Here is a 24,105-nt window from a genome sequence, read left to right as displayed (position 1 = left end):
TGTGCACTAAAGTTTGGAAATCATTGTGTTTTTAAACAAGGACATCTTCCTCCTGCCCCGTGTTTTGTGATCCTGGACAAGTAACTTAACTTTTCTGTGTCTCTGAATCTTCATTAGTAAAATGAGGATAAAAATGGTACCTATCTTATGGTATAGCCATTAGACTTGAATGGGATAATGCACATATCTTGTTGATAACAATTCCTAGAACACGGTAAGCACACAAAAATCTATTATTTTCTATTACTAGGCCTACCAGACTATATATGGGTTCTTATTCAATCACCAAGTATTTAGTGTATGCCTGCTATATGCAACCTGTGTCCTAACATGTTAGACATTTTAAGGGAAATTCAATGTAACCCATGATTGCAAGTCATTTTTATAGTCTTGTTAGGGATAGAAAATGTATGCAAAAATGATAACCATGAAAACTAATGGTAACAAACACTGAAACAGCATTGACTTTGTGCCCAACATCGTTCTCATCATTCTCATTTAATCCTCACAATATGCCGATGAAATAGCAACCTAGTGTCCCCATTTTATACTTAAGAAAACTGAGTTCCCAAAAGGCTAAGTAGCCTACCCAGTTTCACACAGCTAGCAAGTCAAAGACCCAGGATTCAAATCCATGCAGTCTAGCTCCAGAATCTGTGCTCTTAACTATTAGATTTTAGTACCTAATAAAATATAAGTGTCAGATGATTATTGTAGGCAAGAGATATGCTTTAGAAATTTGGAAATATTATCTTAATTTAATGTGACCAGGGAAAACTGCCTGCGCTGAAGAGGCAAACTTTGAGTTAAACCTCAAAAGTTTGGTAAGACTGAAAATCAGCGGCTTCCGTGGTGGTCCAGTGGTTAAGACTCTGCTCTCTCAATGCAGGGGGCACGGGTTCAATCCCTTGTTGGGAAACCAAATCCCACATGCTGCACGATATGGCCAAAAACTAAATAAATAAAATTAAATTAAAAAAAAACGAAAACCAAATTAAAAGAAAAGAAAGCCCTTCTGATGGAGGAAATATCCAAAAAAGGAGGGAATGTGAAAGGTGAAGTTAGGCTCTGTTAGAAGGCCAGTCTATTCAAGTAAAGTGGGTATAGTGGGAATACCATTGGAAAGAAGTAAGAAATCAAGTACTTATGCTTACAGTGTGTCAGAGAGTGGGCTAAGTACCTATATATATTCCTTCATTTCACAGCAGCTGAGTTAAGTTCTGTAATTATCATTCTCATTTTACAGAGTATTTACTGAACATACCAAGAGTCTCTATGAGGAATAAATATGTTACCACATGACAGCACTTTACAGTAGTGCCTGTCAGAAAGCATACTTGATAATGCTAGCCATTATTTTTAAGGAGCTATAGAGAAATTTTGAATAGTTGTATGAAAATGAAAATAGTATTTGGGGAAGCTTGTTTTTAGTAGAAAAGTGACAAGAGATTAGGGGAAAGTAGCCAAATTAAATGAAAATCCAAGCATTAAAAAATGGCTAAAATTAAGTAGTAGAAGTGACCCCAGATTATTGTACAGATCCTTATAGTTTAGAGTCCTTGTATGCCTTGTAGACACCCAAAATTATTTGTTGGAGGAATACATTACTGAATTTAATTACATTATAATGTGTAAAAGCTTGAAAAAATACATGTTTCAGCCCCTCTAATTTTTCTATTGAATTTATTCAATTTTAATTTAGTGATTGAAAATGTTATTTTCTATAAATTGAAAATTTATATTATTGTTGATTTGCAGTAATTATCAATATCTGCAGTTCTAAAATTGGAGTCCTCAGACTCCTAGGGAACCATAGTATTTATCACATTCTCCAAGTTTCCTGAGAAGCTGATCTTAGGACAAGTTATTATAGGAAATGTCAACTATTAGTTAATGTCAAATCATAAAGTGATCAGAAATTAAAACTATTTAAGGATTTTGTGTGCATATGTGAAAAGGCCACCTAGATATGTTTCTAGACCTCTTACCAGCTTGGTGAAGGACTCCCTTTTCTGGAATAGAAGCAGTCAAGGTCCCCATCCAGATGCACTAGCTCACATTCTAGGGCTGTGCTTCTCTTATATTGAGATTTAAAGCACTAATCCCCCAAGTTTTGGGTCCTCATTTCTAGGAACCAGATCTTAGAGTGAAATTTCCCATACAAAAAGAAGAGTGTAATCATGTCTGAAAGACTGCTTAGCAGGTGATATTATTTATAATGAAAATGTCTGATGGGTTGTTTCTAGAGAGTTTCCCAAGTAATTCTATAGAACAAGTTATATAGTTGGCATACAGTGACAAATAAAAATAGCAGCTGTGCCCATTATTCAGAGCAAGTTCTTTGGGGGGCAATGGTTTTTCTATTAGGTGTTGGGCAAATAGGACATGAATTCTTTTGCTGATCTGGTATCAGTTACCATTTGAACAACTGCCATGTTGCAAGTTGCAACAACTAGAAACAAACCTATGTCCTGAGTAACCTTTCAATTTATTTATTTTTCTTTATTTTGTTTGTAGAAAGCATAAGCACTATTTTATTGAATAAAATGTGCTTCTTGTAAAATCTATTGATATAACACTGTAATACATATATAAAGATAAACATTCACATTTTATTACACTTACTAAGTATATATACTTTATAGTTTTAAAGAAAATATTTAATTGGAAATAATCAATACTGAAAGAGAATAGGTAGTATTTATATATACAATTATTTAGCTATTACAATTTCTATGTTTAAGTTAACTTTTATGGACTAGACTAATAGCAACTTGAAAATTTTACCTATCAAATTTCACTTAGATCAGTTGCTCTAATGCAGCTTTCATAATTTTAAGAAGAAATTCATTTATCTAAAGAGGTTAAAATCTAGTAATCTATAAAATATGGATTTGTTAATGAAAAGATCAACTCAGACTTTAACCAGTATGTTCCAATGAACTTTACATAACCCCTTGATACCAACGAAGGGATTAGTTATAGATTTTCCCAATTGGCTTCTTACTTTCATGTCTAGCCAGTGATAACACGAACAAAACTGATGTACTAAAAGAAATCTCTTTTTAAAACTTAATCCACAGACTCAGTTTGGAATTTCCTTTGGGAATGTGTTTCATTCATTAATGATTAATAGAGCTTCTTAAGTGACAGAATATTCACCAGGAAGTTTTCACTAAATGAAATATTGATTCAGCCCTTGACTAGGAGGAGCCCAGCTGGAAAAACTAAGGCTGAGATCTCACAGTGTCCTTATACTTCATTCTGAACATGAATCAACTTGTTACAGTGCTTTCTAATATATTTATCATAGGCTCTTTATAAGGCTGCATTTGAATTTAAGGCCAATTCATGCACTACTAACTTATACAAATTTGACTATTGTTCCTTAAAAAAAAGACTTAAGAAAAAAATGTTTAAATAAAACACCAACTCCAACCTGGATATTTATTATGTGATTCACAAATTTGAAGACACTGTCGTATTCTTGAAGATCCAAGCAAACGAAATTTTTACATCCAAAGAAGTTCAAAATATTGTGACTAAAATAAACTGGGAACTTTTAACGTAAAGGTGATGAGTGTAATATCAAAATATTCCAAATGTAAAAATTCAAGCACTGTTGACCCACATTCTCTAGAATTATTGTGTGTAGCTAAAATATTATACTTGATGATATCTGTATCAATAACCATGTCAAAAATATAGCATTTGATGATAAAACTATCATTTTGCTGATCCGTGTCAATTAACATCTCAACAGCTTCCACATGATGCCAGTTGCAACACCTAGAAAGAACTCTAATGTCCTGTATTACCTTTGAAATTATTTTTCATTACTTGGTTGTCTGGAGCATAATCCTTTTTTTACTAGGTAAAATGTTTGTGGTAAAATATTAATCTGTTCCTTAATCTGATAAAGCAAATTCTTATATTTTTGCCTCTTGGATTACATTAGATTATTTGGTTAAAATGGCTCGTTATTCCAACCATCAATTATTTCTGAGTAGAAAGCTATTTCTTTATTTATTTGGTATGTACTCTCTCATTTTAGAGTTACAGGAATAGTTTTCTTTAAAAAATTCACAGCATTTATATAAAACCAATGGCAATGTTAATCAGTGACATATCATTGGAATGTAACTGCCCAGGACCACAGTATCCCTTATTTTAGCAAATTCTTCTGATATCATTGATATATAGACTATGGTATAAGTTTCCATGCAAGCCTTTTTTTAAATTTAGGACAATTTGCAAATGATTTGAATTTCAGAGTTTCTTTAAGAATTATTTTTGTTTCTTTTTTTTTTTTTTTACTTTAAACCCAATCATCTCTGATTTTAGCATAATGTGCTGAGGTCTATTTTCTTCCCAATGTAGTGGTTTTACTCTTTAAGGTGCACAAGAAAGACTATGTTTTAAAAATACAGATTCCCCTGAACCTGCCAGTAGAGGTCTATGTGTAGCTGAAGACTCTGCATTTTAAAAAGCACCCCAAGTACCACTGATACAGTAGTTCAAGGACAGTCCTTTCAGAAACACTACCTTTCAGGGCTGGAGGCACACACAGGGATCTAGCTTGAATTCTCATCTCAATGAATTTTGAGAGTGACTAACACAAGGGGTAGATGTGTTGGACCCTGAGGTTCTCATGTTAGCAACATGAGTATTGCCTTCCTTTTGCTGACACCTCCTCATTTAGCCAAACTGAGACCTGAAAGATGACCACTCAAGAGTGTCTCATAGGTGTTACTGCATCTGCACTACCACTGTGGGTCCACCATCCTGGTAAAAAGTTTTGTACACACAAAAGCTTACTGAAATGGTTATACACTAGAAGAAAAGAAAATCAGCTTTACCTAACTGCTAAGAAATCCAGCTTATAATAAGGTAATATGCTTTATTAATTTTCCTTATAAGACATACCTTTTTCAAACATTAGAGCCTGTCACTGGCACACTTCATTCCTTCTGCTAGTCAGGTCCACTCTGGAGACCAAGGTACCAGGTAGAAATTCGCTTGGTACCCAAAGAATTAGAACTGTTGGCTATTCTCAAGAACTATTTCCATCAAGTTATTAAAGTATTTTATTTGATCTTCTATAATGTAGGAAATTTACTTTGAAGAAACAGGACCAGTAATAGAATTAGAGAATCTTTTTTAAGCTGGATGAACACCAATGCAGTCTTAACTTTCAATACCCTTTATTATCGCATCTTAAAAATCATTATTTCATACCTGGCGTTTTATAATTATAAATAAATAAGTTATTTTGACATTACAGCCATGTCTTGAAGAAACCTTGACACTGGGTATTTTGGTAAAGATTTAGAATACAGTGTAGCTTCCTTAGTACTGTAATAAATTATTTGGTAGGGTGGAATGTTTTCTTGCTTTGATGAGAGCCTCAGTTAAAGATTTCATGTTATATTTAATATTCTACCTCTGAGGTGAACACCTCTGATTACCTCATCACCTGTGGTGAATAGATATTATCTTAAAGTAACATCCTGCTTTCAAACCATATCTTAAAATGAATCTAAGCAGAAACACAATATATGCCATTTATTTAACCCTTTGTGGTAAACATGGTAGGTAGTTTTTGATTTGGCAAGCATTTCTAGCTTCAAGCCTCCTAAAAAGTTCAAAATATATGGGCTCAAATTTTCTTAATAGCTTTAACTCTTTATTAGCAAACCATTAAGCTTTTGTCTGCTTCTTAACATTGTAAAACATCTGATAATTACCCTGAAGAACCAAATCTAATCCTTTCTCTCTTTCCTTATTAAATATCTGTAAGAAAAAAAAAAAGCATCATTTCTGGAGTGGTGGAAGGGTGTAGAGAGCTAGTCAACTGTGTCCTCAGTAAATGAAAAACTGTGGTATTCCTCTATTTTGTTTCATCAAAATGTATTTGTATTTGTACCTCTCTGATGATTATTTTATTTAATACCAAGGCTACCAAGATCATAACTCTACACAGGGATGCATTATGATCTTGGTTGGCCTTATGCATTTTTGCCTTATTGGACCACTTCCTCCATTAAGAAATAATTAAAATTATATTTTACAACTGTGTTTGCATAAATAGATACACCAGTCCTGACTATACAGTCTAGTTGTTGTTAGGGCTTTGCCTTCTTAACTCTTAGTATTTTAGTAATCTTACCCTCCCATCCTTCATTTAGTGTTTAGGAACTGCTTGTTTTTTAATGAATAAATTTTATTTTTTAGAGAAATTTTAGGTTAACAGCAAAATTGAGCAGAAAGTACAGAGAATTCCCACATACCCCCGGTCCCCACACATGTACAGCCCCCCTCACTGTAAATACCCACACCAAAGCAGTACACTTTTTTTTTCCTTTTTTTTTTTTGCGGTACGCGGGCCTCTCACTGTTGTGGCCTCTCCCGCTGCGGAGCACAGGCTCCAGACGCACAGGCTCAGCTGCCATGGCTCACGGGCCCAGCCGCTCCGCGGCAGGTGGGATCCTCCCGAACCGGGGCACGAACCCGTGTCCCCTGCATCGGCAGGTGGACTCTCAACCACTGCGCCACCAGCGAAGCCCCAAAGAAGTACACTTTTAACAATCAGTGAACCTACATTGACACATCATTATCACCCAAATTCCATAGTTTTATATAGGAGTTCACTCTTGGTGTTCTACATTCTGTGGGTTTTGAAAAATGTGCAATGTCATGCATCCACCGTATGGTATTATATGGAATCGTTTTACTGCCCTAAAAATCCTCTGCGCTTTGCCTTTTTATCCCTCTCTCTACTTTAACCCCTAGCAACGATTAATCTTTTTGTCTCCATAGTTTTGCTTTTTTTCCAGAATGTAACACAGTTGGAATCATACAACATACAGCCTTTTCAGATTGGCTTTTTCCAATTAGTAATATGCATTTAAGTTTCCTCTGTGTTTGTTCATGGCTGGATAGCTCATTTCTTTTTAATGCTAAATAACATTGCATTGTATGGATGTATCACAGTTTATCAGTTACCTACTGAAGGACATCTTGGTTGCTTTCAAGTTCTGGCTGATACCAGTAAAACGGCTATAAACGTGTGGGTAGGTTTTTGTGTGGACATACATTTTCAGTTCATTTGGGTAAATACCAAGGAACCTGATTGCTAGATCAAATGATAAAAATATGTTTAGTTTTGTAAGAAACCGCCAAACTATCTTCCACAGTGTCTCTACCATTTTTCATTACCACCAACACTTAATGAGTATTCCTATTTCCCCACATCATTATCAGTGTTTTGGATTGTGGACATTTTAATAGGTAGGTAGTAGTATCTCATTGTTGTTATAATTTGCAATTCATTAATTAATGCTTATTTGTCATATTTATATCTCTTTTGGTAAGATGTCTTTTAAGGAGTTTGGCTTATTTTTTAACCAAGACATTCATTTTCTTATCATTGAGTTTTAAGTGTTCTTTGCATATTTTGGATAACAGTCAATTATCAGATATGTCTTTTGCAAACACTTTCTCCCAGTGTATGACTTATCATCTCATTTACTTGACAATGTCCCTAGGAGCAGGAATTTTTAATTTTAATGAAATTCAACTCATTAATAATTTAGATGTGTATTTTGTATTGTATATAAAAAGTCATCACCCTACCCAAGGTCATCTAGATTTTCTTCTATTTTTTCTTCTAGGAGTTTTAGGGTTTCACATTTTGCTTTTAGGTCTGTGATCCTTTTTGAGTTAATTTTTATGAAAGATGAGAGGTCTGTGTCTGTATGTCTAGATTCCTTTTTTTTTTTGTACATGGCGATGTTCAGTTGTTCCAGCACCAGTAGTTGAAAAGACTTATCTTTTCTCCATTGTATTACTTTTGCTCATTTGTCAAAGATCAGTTTACGGTATTATGTGGGTCTATTTCTGGGTTCTCTCTTAGGTTCCATTGATCTACTTGACTATTCTTTTGCCATTACCACATTATCCTGATTACTGTAGCCTCATAGATAATCTTGAAGTCAACTAGTGTCATTCTTCCAACTTTTTTCTTCTCTTTCAAAATTAAGTTGGCTATATGCTTGTTTTGCCTCTTCGTATAAGCTTTAGAATCAATTTCTTGATATCCACAAAATATCTTGCTGGTATTTTAGTTGGAATTGTGTTCTATCTGTAGATCAAGTGGGGAAAAACTGACTTCTTGACAGTATTGAATCTTCTTATCCACAAAGATTTTTTTCATGTGACATCTTTCCATTTATTTAGTCTTTGGTATCTTCTGTCACTGATTTGTAGTTTTCCTCATGGGAATTGTTAGTTTTTTAGTAAGAAGTTTTACTCATTCAAGAAGTTTATTTTGCCCCTGTGATCATCAATAGCCTTGTAAAAAGAAGACCACACACTCTCCTTGTGAAAGGCTTGGGAAGTACTTTGAGGTGGCTGGGCTTGGTGGACCACTCTTGCTTTCTGATCTGGTTTTTCATAGCATTGGCCTTTTAAATTGATAAAGACTTTTGCTCATATCTGGGAGATTCTTATTATAATCCTTATTAAGATTCAAGGAGAAATATCATAAATTTAGATTTTCCAGATCATGTAATATGGGGTAATCACCACCCCTTTTGTTTCGGTTTAACCCTCGACTCACTGTATTTCACTGAGAAACAATCAGAATTCACACCTATTTCTGAAATAAACAGCAACTTTTGGTAAAATTATTTTAATTATCTTATTTTTAAAATAGTGTGTCTGGGCTTCCCTGGTGGCGCAGTGGTTAACAATCTGCCTGCCAATGCAGGGGACACAGCTTCGAGCCCTGGTCCGGGAAGATCCCACATGCTGTGGAGCAACTAAGCCCGTGAGCCACAACTATTGAGTCTGTGCTCTAGAGCCCATGAGCCACAACTGCTGATCTCGTGTGCCACAACTACTGAAGCCCACACACCTAGACCCTGTGCTTCAAAACAAAAGAAGCCACCGCAATCAGAAGCCCACACACCACAATAAAGAGTAGCCACTGCTTGCCACAACTAGAGAAAGCCCGCGTGCAGCAAAAAACACCCAACTCAGTCAAAAACTTAAAAAAAGTAAAATGAAAGAATGTGTCTGATAATATTCTTCTCATAATGCAGTCTTTTATTTATTCCCAGCCCAAGTTTCCAACTGCTTACCATTTGTGTTTTACAAGAAAATGGTTAGGAAAAACCACATTCACAGAAAGATAGACAAGATGAAAAGGCAGAGGTCTACGTACCAGATTAAGGTACAAGATAAAACCCCAGAAAAACAACTAAATGAAGTGGAGATAGGCAACCTTCCAGAAAAAGAATTCAGAATAATGAGAGTGAAGATGATCCAGGACCTCGGAAAAAGAATGGAGGCAAAGATCGAGAAGATGCAAGAAATGTTTAACAAAGACCTAGAAGAATTAAAGAACAAACAAACAGAGATGAACAATACAATAACTGAAATGAAAACTACACTAGAAGGAATCAATAGCAGAATAACTGAGGCAGAAGAATGGATAAGTGACCTGGAAGACAGAATGGTGGAATTCACTTCTGCGGAACAGAATAAAGAGAAAAGAATGAAAAGAAATGAAGACAGCCTAAGAGACCTCTGGGACAACATTAAACACAACAACATTCGCATTATAGGGGTCCCAGAAGGAGGAGAGAGAGAAAGGACCTGAGAAAATATTAGAAGAGATTATAGTCGAAAACTTCCCTAACATGGGAAAGGAAAGAGCCACCCAACTCCAGGAATCACAGCGAGTCCCGGGCAGGATAAACCCAAGGAGAAACATGCTGAGACACATAGTAATCAAACTGAGAAAAATTAAAGACAAAGAAAAATTATTGAAGCAGCAAAGGAAAAATGACAAATAACATACAAGGGAACTCCCATAAGGTTAACAGCTGATTTCTCAGCAGAAACTCTACAAGCCAGAAGGGAGTGGCATGACATATTTAAAGTGGTGAAAGGGAAGAAACTACAACCAAGATAACTCTACCTGGCAATGATCTCATTCAGATTCAATGGAGAAATCAAAAGCTTTACAGACAAGCAAAAGCTAAGAGAATTCAGTGCCACCAAACTTGGTCTACAACAAATGCTAAAGGAACTCCTCTAAGTGGGAAACACAAGAGAAGAAAAGGACCCACAAAAAAAAAAGCCATAACAATTAAGAAAATGGTCATAGGAACATACATATCGATAATTACCTTAAATGTGAGTGGATTAAATGCTCCAACCAAAAGACACAGGCTCGCTGAATGAATACAAAAACAAGACCCATATATATGCTGTCTACAAGAGACCCAATTCAGACCTAGGGACACATACAAACTGAAAGTGAGGGGATGGAAAAAGATATTCCATGCAAATGGAAATCAAAAGAAAGCTGGAGTAACAATACTCATATCAGATAAAATAGATGTTAAAATAAAGAATGTTACAAGAGACAAGGAAGGACACTACATAATGATCAAAGGATCAATCCAAGAAGAAGCTATAACAATTATAAATATATATGCACCCAACATAGGAGCACCTCAATACATAAGACAACTGCTACCAGCTATAAAAGAGGAAATCAACAGTAACACAATAATAGTGGGGGACTTTAACACCTCACACCAATGGGCAGATCATCCAAACAGAAAATTAATAAGGAAACACAAGCTTTAAATGGCACAATAGACCAGATAGATTTAATTGATATTTATAGGACATTCCATCCAAAATCAGCAGCTTACACTTTCTACTCAAGTGTGCACGGAACATTCTCCAGGATTGATCACATCTTGGGTCACAAATCAAGCCTCAGTAAATTTAAGAAAATCGAAATCATATCAAGCATCTTTTCTGACCACAACACTATGAGATTAGAAATCAATTACAGGGAAAAAAACGTAAAAAACACAAACACGTGGAGGCTAAACAATACGTTACTAAATAACCAGGAGATCACTGAAGAAATCAAAGCAGAAATCAAAAAATACCTAGAAAAAATGACAATGAAACCACGATGATCCAAAACCTATGGGATGCAGCATAAGCAGTCCTAAGAGGGAAGTTTATAGCAATAAAATGCTACCTCAAGAAACAGCAAACATCTCAAATAAACAATCTAACCTTACAGCTAAAAGAACAAACAAAACCCAAAGTTAGTAGAAGGAAAGAAATCTTAAAGATCAGAGCAGAAATAAATGAAATAGAAACAAAGAAAATAATAGCAAAGATCAATTAAACTAAAAGCTGGTTCTTTGAGAAGATAAACAAAATTGATAAACCATTAGCCAGACTCATCAAGAAAAAGCAGGAGAGGACTCAAATCATTAGAATTAGAAATGAAACAGGAGAAGATACAACAGACACCGCAGAAATACAAAGCATCCTAAGAGACTACTATAAGTAACTCTATGCCAATAAAATGGACAACCTGGAAGAAATGGACAAATTCTTAGAAAGGTATAACCTTCCAAGACTGCAGCAGAAGAAATAGAAAATATGAACAAACCAATCACAAATAATGAAATTGAAACTGTGATGAAAAATCTTCCAACAAAAGTCCAGGACCAGATGGCTTCACAGGTGATTTCTACCAAACATTTAGAGAGGAGCTAACACCCATTCTTCTCAAACTCTTCCAAAAAATTGCAGAGGAAAAACACCAACAAACTCATTCTATGAGGCCATCATCACCCTGATATCAAAACCAGGCAAAGATATTACAAAAAAAGAAAATTACAGACCAGTATCACTGATGAATATACACTCAAAAATCCTCAACAGATTATTAGCAGAGAATCCAACAACACATTATGGAGAACAGTATGGAGGTTCCTTAAAAAACTACAAATAGAACTACCATAAGACCCAGCAATCCCACTACTGGGCATATACCCTGAGAAAACCATAATTCAAAAAGAGTCATGTACCAAAATGTTCACTGCAGCTCTATTTACAGTCGCCCAGAGATGGAAACAACCTAAGTGTCCATCATCAGATGAATGGATAAAGAAGATGTGGCCCATATATACAATGGAATATTACTGAGCCATAAAAAGAAATGAAATTGAGCTATTTGTAATGAGGTGGATGGACCTAGAGTCTGTCATACAGAGTGAAGTAAGTCAGAAAGAGAAAGACAAATACCATCTGCTAACACATATATAGGGAATTTAAGAAAAAAAAAATGTTATGAAGAACCTAGGGTAAGACAGGAATAAAGACACAGACCTCCTAGAGAATGGACTTGAGGATATGGGGAGGGGGAAGGGTAAGCTGTGACAAAGCGAGAGAGTGGCATGGACATATATACACTACCAAACGTAAAATAGATAGCTAGTGGGAAGCAGCTGCATAGCACAGGGAGATCAGCTCGGTGCTTTGTGACCACCTAGGGGTGGGATAGGGAGGGTGGGAGGGAGGGAGATGCAAGAAGGAAGAGATATGGGAACATATATATATGTATAACTGATTCACTTTGTTATAAAGCAGAAACTAACACGCCATTGTAAAGCAATTATACTCCAATAAAGATGTTAAAAAAAAAAAAAGGATCATACACCATGATCAAGTGGGATTTATCCCAGGGATGCAAGGATTCTTCAGTATACGAAAACCAATCAAAGGGATACACCATATTAACAAATTGAAGAAGAAAACCATATGATCATCTCAATAGCTGAAAAAAAAGCTTGACAAAATTCAACACCCATTTATGATAAAAACTCTCCAGAAAGTGGGCATAGAGGGAACCTACCTCAACATAATAAAGGCCATATATGACACACCCACAGCAAACATCATTCTCAATGGTAAAAAACTGAAAGCATTTCCTCTAAGATTGGGAATAAGACAAGGATGTCCACTCTCACCACTATTATTCAACATAGTTTTGGAAGTCCTAGCCACGGCAATCAAAGAAGAGAAAAAAATAAAAGGAATACAAATTGGAAAAGAAGAAGTAAAACTGTCACTGTTTGCAGATGACATGATACTATATATAGAGAATCCTAACAATGCCACCAGAAAACTACTAGAGCTAATCAATGAATTTGGTAAAGTAGCAGGATACAAAATAAAAGCACAGAAATCTCTTGCATTCCTATGCACTAATGTTGAAAAATTTGAAAGAGAAATTAAGGAAACACTCCCATTTACCATTGAAACAAAAAGAATAAAATACCTAGGAATAAACCTACCTAGGGAGACAAAAGACCTGTATGCAGAAAACTATATGACACTGATGAATGAAATTAAAGATGATACAAACTAATGGAGAGATATACCATGTTCTTGTATTGGAAGAATCAATATTGTGAAAATGACTATACTACCCAAGCAATCTACAGATTCAATGCAATCCCTATCAAATTACCAATGGCATTTTTTACAGAACTAGAACAAAAAATCTTAAAATTTGTATAGGGACACAAAAGACACCGAATAGCCAAAGCGGTCTTGAGGGAAAAAACGGAACTGGAGGAATCAGGCTTCCAGACTTTAGGCTATACTACAAAGCTACGGTAATCAAGACAATATGGTACTGACACAAAAACAGAAATATCGATCAATGGAACAAGATAGAAAGCCCAGAGATAAACCCATGCATGTATGGTCAACTAATATATTACAAAGGAGGCAAGGATATACAATGGAGAAAAGACAGTCTCTTCAATAAGTGGTGCTGGGAGAACTGGACAGCTACATGTGAAAGAATGGAATTAGAACACTCCCTAACACCATACACAAAAATAAACTCAACATTGATTGGAGACCTAAATGTAAGTCCGGACACTATAAAATTCTTAGAGGAAAACTTAGGAAGAACACTCTTTGACATAAATCACAGCAAGATCTTTTTTGATCCACCTCCTAGATTAATGGAAATAAAAACAAAAATAAACAAATGGGACCTAATGAAACTTAACAGTTTCTGCACAGCAAAGGAAACTATAAACAAGACAAAAAGACAGCCCTCAGAATGGGAGAAAATATTTGCAAATGAACCAATGGACAAAGGATGAATCTCCAAAATATATAAACAGGTCATGCAGCTCAATATTGAAAAAGCAAACAACCCAATCCAAAAATGGGCTGAAGACCTAAATAGACATTTCTCCAAGGAAGACATACAGATGGCCAAGAAGCACATGAAAAGCTGCTCAACATCACTAACTATTAGAGAAATGCAAATCAAAACTACAATGAGGAATCACCTCACACCAGTTTGAATGGGGATCATCAGAAAATCTACAAACAACAAATGCTGGAGAGGGTGTGGAGAAAAGGGAACCCTCTTGCACTGTTGTGGGAATGGAAATTGATACAGCCACTATGGAGAATAGTATGGAGGTTCCTTAAAAAACTTAAAATAGAATTACCATATGACCCAGCAATCCCACTACTGGGCATATACCCAGAGAAAACCGTAATTCAAAAAGACACATGCAGTCCTCTGTTCATTGCAGCACTATTTACAATAGCCAGGACATGGAAGCAACCCAAATGCCCATCGACAAATGGATGGATAAAGAAGATGTGGTACATATATACAATGGAATATTACTCAGCCATAAAAAGGAATGAAATTGGGTCATTTGTAGAGACGGAATGGATCTAAAGACTGTCATATAGCGTGAAGTAAATCAGGAAGAGGAAAACAAATATCGTATATTAACGCATATATGTGGAACCTAGAAAAATGGTAGAGATGAACCAGTTTGCAGGGCAGAAATTGAGACACAGATGCAGAGATCAAATGTGTGGACACCAAGGGGGGAAAGTGGTGAGGGTGGTGGTGGTGGTGTGATGAATTGGGAGACTGGGATTGACATATATACACTCATATGTATAAAATGGGTAACTAATAACCTGCTGTATAAAAAAATAAATAAAATAAAATTCTAAAGAAAAAAAAGAAGAAAATGGTTAAATGTGTGTCAAGATCTCTAAAACTTTGTACATGACATGATACAATAATTTTTTGTAAAAAATTTAACAGTATAATTTTCTCTACAAAATCAATAAGTTTCAGAGATATACTCTGTATTTATATTATTTAAGTAATAGGCATTTGGTTATTTTAGATATAAACTCTCCTTTTCAAAATTATTAATTTTTTTCCTGTTTTCAATAGGGATTCTCTACTTAAAATATTACCTGCTGTAAAAATCCTCAATGGTGAAATGCTAACCTCTTATTCAGAAAGTCACACTGAAGAGCACTATGAACTAGAATTAGAGCGTTTCCTGGTACTTTGTCAGTCCCAGATTAGAGAATTTAACTTACTAGCCAAAAAATATACTGGAGAAAGGTAAGAGTGTTATTTCCCCCTGGTCATAATTAAAAGATATAATGCAATTTATACATGTGATTAAAAATTATTTTGATCAATACAATGCTACTCTTTTGTACTAGTACAGCGTGTTTTAATGATATTGTCTCTTTAGAAAAGAACTTCTGGGCATGACTTTTTATTATTTGAAATGTATTAGTATGTATTTTGAACGTAATTTAGAATATAATTTAAAAGCTAAAATTAGATGAAAATAAATGAAAGCATGAGGATAGCTTCAAGAAAAGATGCAAACATTCATTCAGCTGTTCATTCAATTAATCAGTCATACATTTTTCAGCAATTATTGATGGGCAAGACATATAATAAGCTAAATATTACACTGTACCCTCAAAGAATTCACGATTACATTAAGAGAAAATTAGCTAAATAAATAGTTACAATGGAGCAAGGCAAGTTTTATAAAACATATGATATTTATTATGTATATTTATTATATAAGGAATCATATTTCACATATATTTGTGTATTAAGGTATTATGGGAGCACAGTGGAGAAAAGCAGTCAACATGTGCACACATTCAGAGGACAGAGGCTGAGAGCAAAGTCCTAAAAATATATCAAAGAAAGAGAACTTCCCATTCCCCACCCTGAATTCTGAATGCATTACTATGAATTAATTACAATTGATCTTTTTAAAACTGTATTTCCTAATTTATACTGCTCCAAAAAGACACAAATGAAAAAGGAAAATTATTTTACTTATGATAATTCTGCATTATAAGTGGAACAGTTATGTGCTTCCAAATGTCTAAATTTAATTACTAAATTACATATTAAATTTTTGCTATTTGTACTTTCGTACATGCTCATACTATGTAAGAGTTGGTTTTTCTATTTAAATGTTTTTAAATATAGCCTATTCATATTATAAGTAAATCTCACAGCTTTAAAAATTATTCCAATTCTTATAGATAATGTTTACTTTTAGCAAAAACTAAGGTTATTTACATTTATCTTTTTGTAAATCTAAACTGATATCTCCTTGTGTATGTATAGTAATCTACAATTTTTATGTAAAGGTGACTCTTGACACCCCTTATGTTGAAATTTAGATTTACAATTCTTTTGGAGAATTTATTGTTATTACAATGAAAGTTTTACTTGAGAATTGGAAATAGACTGTATTTTTTATGTTTGATCATAAATGGTGGTGAATTCAACACTTAACCATAAACAGTTGACATCCAATGTTGAACTGAACCTTTTCTGCATTATTCACCAACAAAATGAATGAAATACAAAATATCAAAATATATTGGAAGAACCTAGGCTAATGTCTACATTTGTAAACATACGAGGTGTCTATCTCTATATTTTAGGAAATAATTATAACTTTCATTTTGTTTGGTATAGCTAAGTCCAACAACTGTTCAAGAGAATCACAAGCATTTACGTCTTAAAGTATTTGAATTCTCTTTGCAATGGATTTTTTTTCCAGAGAAAAATGGGAATAAAAACTTTCCCATGATATAACTTATTTGTTTAAAAGTCCAATACAAATATTTTGCGTGGCAAAAGTCAATGTACAAAGTACTTTTAACTTGTTTCATAAGTAACTTCTCCAAATTTAGTCAGCCATCATTTCTCATGCTTATGGCGGTAAAAGCATGGATTTTTCTCATTCATTTGTACCAAAGGTACCTAGGATAAAAATGATTCTAAAACTTCCAGACGTTTTGTCTGGATTAATGGATTGAAATTAAGTAAACAAATAGTTTCACATTTTGTGAGAAATAAGATAAATTTTTATATAAACAATCAGAAATAAGTTTTTAATGAATTTTGTAGTAAAATTTAATATGTCAGGCCACACAGGGATATTTTCAAAACCTGTATAAGTGTTAATATTTGCTGATATAATTCTTCTTATTAAACATCCTCATTATTTATTTGCTCAGAAATATATTCACGTTGGATGCTGCAGAAAATCTCTGCCATTATTTCAAGAAATTGATGACACTTAGTAATGATTGTCGATATGCACATGAACATGGGGATGTAAGTATCACCAAGAGAGAGGAATCAGAAGCCCAGAAAAATCATTTGCCTCCTACAAACAGTGACAGCATACTGCAAAATAGAGTCCTTTACTCTTATGCAAATGAACATAAACTGGACTCACCAGGTATTTCTGAGAAATGGATGGACTCTGGCTCTAGTCATTCCTCACTAACCAACCCCTCCTTATGTGAAGATACTAAAGGAAGAAATCAGGAAAAAATAGTAGGCCAGAAAAGAGAAGACAGCAAGGCAAGCAGTTTCCTCACCAAAAGAATACCATTCATGGAAACAGTAATGACAAGGTCTCTATTGAAGAACTGCCAGAATACTGAACATCATGAAAAAATGTAAGATTTATAGATCATTTTTCTTTTACAGTTGTATTTTATTACTTTTTATGGATAATCTTAGTCATTGTTACCAAATAATAATTTGGTAAAGGATTTCAATCACTATTATATTTCATGTTAATTCCCTTATGTTTTTATGATATGCACAAATTATTAATTACAGTGCAGATCAATTTGGTTGAAATTTGGCAGGTTCTGATTTAATTAACTAGTATTATTTAATTTAAAATGAGTAACTGTGAAGTTATTTTTTCTGCCTTCTAATCTCTAAATAATTAAAATGAATTTTTAAGAAAAAATAAAATAATCCCATTATTCTTAAAATACTATAAAGACCTCTCACATGAGGGTCTTATGACATGCTTCCAGGGAAAGTCAGAAAATCCTTCCTGCACATGCCTTTTCTCAAATTCCTTGAGCTTAAAATATTCAGCATGCCAGGGTACATTGGTATATTTTGGGATAGTATTAGCCAGGGTACCCTAGACATTGCCTATTTGAATCTCATTAGCTCTAAATACGCCAGACATTTCCTACTGAAATTTCAGATAAACAACATTTAGAACTTTTTAATTCATGATAAATAAAATAGCCAAATGATAATAGTAAGGAAGGATGAGGAACTGAAAATATAGACAAACCAAAGACCTAAAGAATAAAAGGAAAAGAAAATGTATACCCACTTGCTGAACCTTGCCATTCAGTGTTTCAGGAAGATTCACTGTCAGTTGTCTAGGCGTTTCCTAAGCATAATTTACATGTGTTCCTATGCTAAGGGTATTTTTATCATCATTATTTTTACTAGATAAAAGATGATGATAGTAGTAATATGAGCTGTTTTTCCCAATATGGAGAGCACCTTATATTTAGGAACCCCTAAAGTCAGCTTCTTTACCTGCTCTCCTGGCTTTCTGTGTGGTGGAAAGCATCCTGTTGTTAGCGTCACTGAGGAAAATATCCCTCATCTACCTTTGTATTTTCTTCCGCGGGAAATTTTGCTGTTAGTGAGCTGAGGAATTCAAGCACTAAATGATTGGTCAGCTTTACAGGAAATTCACAGTTACAGTCAGTGAAACTTGTATGTATCTGTAGAGAAATATAAGATGCTGTCTCAGGTTAAATGTGTTTTCTTACAGACCTTTCATTCTTTACCAGCTATGCATTGCAAATATGTTTTCAGATCTTTTTCTTTATCACCCAAATACATATTATAGTGTCTTAAATTCCTTAACTCTTTTTTTATTTTTTAAAAAAAAATATTTTATATTGGAGCATAGTTGATTTAAAATGTTCTGTTAGTTTCAGGTGTACAGCAAAGTGATTCAGTTATACATATATCTATTCTTTTTCAAATTCTTTAACTCAGTTTTGTTCAAAAGATGAAGGAATGAATTAATGGTTGAATGACCAAATGTGAATTAATTCCATAGCAAAGTTTATTAAGTTCTATTTACCCTAGGAGGAGGAAATGATTTGTTGAAGCGTGATTTTTTTTTTCCTATAAGGAATACGAGTAGATTATCTTAAGCCAGAAAAAAAATTTATCCACTAACTTCAATTCATAGCAAAATAGATTGAAGGTTTCCACAAGCTTTAGGTAAAATGGTGATGATGATGATGACAGTATTAATAACAATAGAAAATGGTTACATCATTCCTTTCTAATTTCCCACAAATATATTTCTATGAGAAAAAAATATATATAAGGTGATGTCTGGCAGTTTATCACTTAATTCCATTTTGCCTTAAACTCACTAGTATGAGGAATGAAAAAATTTCTTTGGGCTTGGCAATTATAAAATTATTGAAAACTTTTTCAAGGGAGCCTGGAAAAGGTGAATATACATGAATCACTTCTCCTTGATATGCCTTTTAAAAGTAAACCCAAAGATTTGAAGAACAATTAAGCCAGTAGTTAGCACTTTGACTATACCTTGTACCTTGATAATATTTCTGCAATAATCTATGTGGGAAAGGAAAATTCTTTTCCTTTCCATCCAATGATGAAGAATTAAATGATTAAGCAAGCTGAGAACCCACTTACAATCAATGTACATTATTATTCAAATTTTGGTAATGTTGCTGGGCAGCTTATGGGGATGTGGGAAAAACACAGTGTTGATTGATTCAGTGCCAGAAATTGGTAAATAGATGTAGGCAGGAAAAAATGTTAGCATTTACTACTGGGCTTATAAGAGAATGACTTAAGTATTTGTCCATGGGCAGATAGGAAAGTGAAGCTAGCAGACCTGATGGGTCCTTTCTTTTAGAGAGAACAGGGGCTCTTCTTCCTCTCAAAACTTAGTCTCTCTGCTGTGAACAGGATCCCATCCTCTCTTGCCAACTGACTCCTATATTTTTCCCCCTTTTGCATCATCATTTTCCCCCCTTTCTACTGGTTCAGGATCCTTGCTATCATACAAAATCTCGATAATATCTTCCTCCTTAAAAGAAACAAAAATCCCTAGTACTCATATCCCCTCTCTAAGTTACTGGCCCATTTCTCTCCTTCAGATTTTAAGGTTTCTGTATTATTTTTACTTCTATGACTATAGTTAAATAAAAGAACGGGTCTTATTTTTAAATAATACTTTATATAGTCTATGTTTACAAATAAATATATCTTATGAGGACCTCTTAACTACAACTGTATATTTATGGGTACTAAAAATATTTTTTTTTCTCCTCTTAATAGTATGGCAGCTATGGTAATTCAGGCATGCTGGCGTGGTTACACTGTGCGCAGACAGATTCATTTCTCTATAAAGCTACATCCTGCTGCAATAGGACCCCTGACATCACAGTCAAATTCCTGCATTGAAAACCAAATTATTTTAAAGAAAGAAGAAATAAAAAATACTGTGAACATCCAAGAACAGAGGGAGAAGGCTGCTATTCTTATTCAGGTTACTTTTAATCTTTGGGTGAAATAATTAATTATGAGGGATGTATTAGTTATCTTTCACTGGGTTATTCTGTATAACAGGCAATCCCTGAATCTTAGCCATTTACAAATACATGGATTTATTTCTTATTCATGTGACATGTAGGCTGCTGGTTAGCTGCAGGTTGGCTTTGCTTCTGCTGAGTATCTAGGCTTAAGGAGTAGTCTATAATTTGTAAATACTGTTCTTATGACTGAGGGTCAAGCTGAACCACACAATCATATCAAAACTTCTGCTCAGATGTGGCATTTGCCACATATGCTAACATTTGATTAGTCAAAGCAGGTCTCTCTTGGCCTAATCTATAACTATTTCTAGAAGCATGTTTAAAAATCTACTAAAATAATTGTTAAAGTCCTTCAAATATCCATTTAACTTGAAAATTCAGAACCTCACCAAGATCAGATTTCAAAATGAAGTTCAATCTGATCACATTTATCCTTTTATTTATTCACTGATCAAATAATTTTTAGAACGTACTGTTTGTCAAGCACTATTTTAGGTTCAAGAAATTTAACTAGGAACAAAGCATGCAAGATCTCTTCCCTCATGGAGTTTATGTCCTGGTGGGTTAAATAAATACATAAAATAAAGTCTGGAAATTCATGGTACTACACCTGAATTGAATGATAGTAACTAAAAAAAAATATAGTGTTTCCCTTTATTCATTCATTTAGTAACTATTACTTGGCACAAAAATTTTACTAGCTTACATGTTGGGATGTGCAGATAAATAAGGTAAGTATGTTAGATTGTGATAAGTACTAAGGGGAAAAATAAATCAGGAAAAGCGGGATAGGAGTATCTAAGGAAAATTAATCATTTTAGACAGGATGGATGTGGAAGACCAGGGAAGGTGACATTGCAGCAGGAGATAAGCCATTGGGTATCTCGGGGAAGAATATTCCAGGCAGAGGAATATCAGATTCAAAGGCACTGATTTAGGAGCATACCCACAGTGTTTATAGAGCAGTAAGAAACAGTGTGACTGAAGAGGGGTGAAGGGGAGAAGAGTAGGACTTATAAATCCTAAATCATTGTAAAGACTTTGGCTTTTACTCTGAATGACATGGGAAGATATTACAGGAATCTGAGCAAAGGACTCACATGACCAAGTTTCCTTTATGTTGTGATTATAATATAGGAAGGCAATAGTAGGAGCAGCAAAATTGGGAGGCTATTGCAGTAATCCAAAGTGTAGATTTTGGTAGCATGGACCAGAGTATTGCAGAAGAAGTGGTAAGAAAATCACATTCCCAAATATATGTTGATTTATCTTGAGGGTATACGTATATACTTTGAAGGTAGACCTGATGATATTAGTACATGGGGATGTGGTCTTTGAAAGACAGAGAGGAGTCAGGGATGCCTATAAGGTATTGGCATAAGCAACTGGAAAAATAGCCTTAAAATTAAGTTTCTGGGTTTTGTTATTAAAGCCATAGTTTTTTAAGAGAATTATCTTTGCTATGGTTCTAATGAATATATTTAGTATTTCAGTTGACTTAATTTGTCTGGACTGTATTCCTAAGGGCAATGCATAGACAAAGCTGTTACTGATGCCTGAATGGGTTGGGAGTGGAGGGAGGTCAATGGATTCAAGGAAACTCTGAGGAAAAGAAAGGAACCTCAGTTACTGTCTCAAAATACTATTCTGCTGCATGAGGAATGAAAATGTCATGCAGTCCAAACTTCCTCCTGTCATGAGTGGATGAGCAATACATTTTTCAGCATTGATGGTAAATAGATATTAAACTTTTGCTTCATTCTATTCAATAAAGAGAAGTTCATTACTTTATGAAATAGTCTAGCTCAGTGACATATATCTGTTGAATGTCCTTTTGTTAAGTTTGTCTCTGTAACAAATGTAAGCATAATTCAGCCTTTCTTTGCAACTTAGAACAAGTCTCTTCTGAGGTACGTCATGGTATTATACTTAAAATCATTGAAGTCAACTCAACTTCATTTTCTCTTCTCCTGAGTACAATCTAGTTTCTTAAACTATTCATCTTAAAAATATGACTTCTAGACTGTCTAACCATCCGGGAGAGCAGAGCATGATATGGTAGAAAGAGCCCAGGCTTTAGAAGGAGCAAAATGAAGATTTCATGAAGGATGTGGTGGAGACTGCTCTGTGCTCACCAAAACCCACATTCTCCTCTTCCTAGCATACTGCCAGCCTAGATATTCCAGCTTTCCTTGCACTTTTTAGTATGGCCCTTTTTTTCTGAGTAAATGAAAAATATGTGCACCACTTCATGTCTGGCCCATAAAACCTCCCACAAACATTCTTTCATATTCTTTTCCCTTTCTGGTTGGCTGAAGTGAAGACAGCCTTTAGGGCATCCTTGGATGCTGTCTCTTGGGATTGCAGAGTTGCAAAGCCTGGATATCTGAATCACTTTATGTTAAACTGACGCCAGTTGTCTTGTTTTCACTCTCAATGCTTGTTATGTGATCGTGAAATTAATTAGTTTTGAATTATTGTACGTTTCTGGATATATTTTTATAGCGCTTAGCTTACCCTAACTAATATTAAGGATATAAGATACAGCTTGAGAAATAGGGCTCAATGTAAATATGTAAGAGAATGGAATTCCAGGTACAAAAGATAGTAGGAATAAAAGAACATAGGATTTCACATTACTGGAATAATAAGTTATAGTACAGCTAGACTACCGTAAGGACTAGAATATTAAGAGAATATAGGAGAAACATGGGCAGAGATGTGTGAACAAGTTTAGCAAGAAACAAGTGTATGGTATGAGTATGTTCTGGGATTGGGAGTTGGTGGTAGTTAGAGAAGAAAAAGATGTCGGATATGTCTAATATAGATAGGACTCTGACCAGGGAATTGATTTGAATGTGTGAGAAGGAGGAATTAATCATAGATGGATGGCTGGGAGAAAAATTGAAACCTTGACATGAATAAATAACTTAGAAGAAGAATCTGAACATTACTTATTACACATTTATATTACCTTTATTTCCCATAAACTGAACAGAGGTGGCTGGGACTTTAATTCCTGATCCTACACAGATTCATGAGGGAGGTATCTATACATGTCACACCAGAAAAATATATACTGTGTATTACAGTTTAGAGCTTTGCAGAAGTCGTATCCCTGATAAGTTAGGCTGGATCCATTGTGAGCCATGATGAGTCAGTCCTTTTGCTCTTGTCGTTGAAGGTCTGTATTAAAGAATTCCTTTTATACTCTCTTTCCCCTAGGTCTGCACCTAATCTTGATATCTTATAATTACACTGGTGTAAGAAAAAGGGGGGTGGGGTGGAGGAGGGATAACTGAGGTAGAGAAGATGACCTAGGAAAAAAGAATCAAGGGAAGGAAAGCATGTTTCCCTAACGTTTAGAACCTTGTTAGGACAGGGTTGGGGAAGAAAGGATATGAAGGGTACCTCCCTAGCAGGAATAAGTCACAGGCCCATTTGCCATGTAGAGAGAAA

At 34.6% G+C, this 24,105-nt stretch overlaps 1 protein-coding gene across 1 annotated transcript in view; it reads left to right on the top strand.

Moving 5' to 3' along the window:
• Positions 1-24,105, top strand: part of LRRIQ1 (leucine rich repeats and IQ motif containing 1) — a 177,368-nt gene that overhangs the window by 67,758 nt on the left and 85,505 nt on the right. Inside the window, exons 16-18 of the mRNA XM_079938280.1 lie at positions 15,122-15,298; positions 17,242-17,691; positions 20,390-20,600. Of these exons, the coding sequence (XP_079794406.1) occupies positions 15,122-15,298; positions 17,242-17,691; positions 20,390-20,600 (838 nt within the window). The remainder of the gene's footprint in view (positions 1-15,121; positions 15,299-17,241; positions 17,692-20,389; positions 20,601-24,105) is intronic.

The sequence above is a fragment of the Stenella coeruleoalba genome (assembly GCF_951394435.1).
Source record: "Stenella coeruleoalba genome assembly, chromosome: 11".
In the NCBI taxonomy this organism is placed as follows: domain Eukaryota; kingdom Metazoa; phylum Chordata; class Mammalia; order Artiodactyla; family Delphinidae; genus Stenella; species Stenella coeruleoalba.
This window is presented reverse-complemented; position numbering and strand designations above follow the sequence as displayed.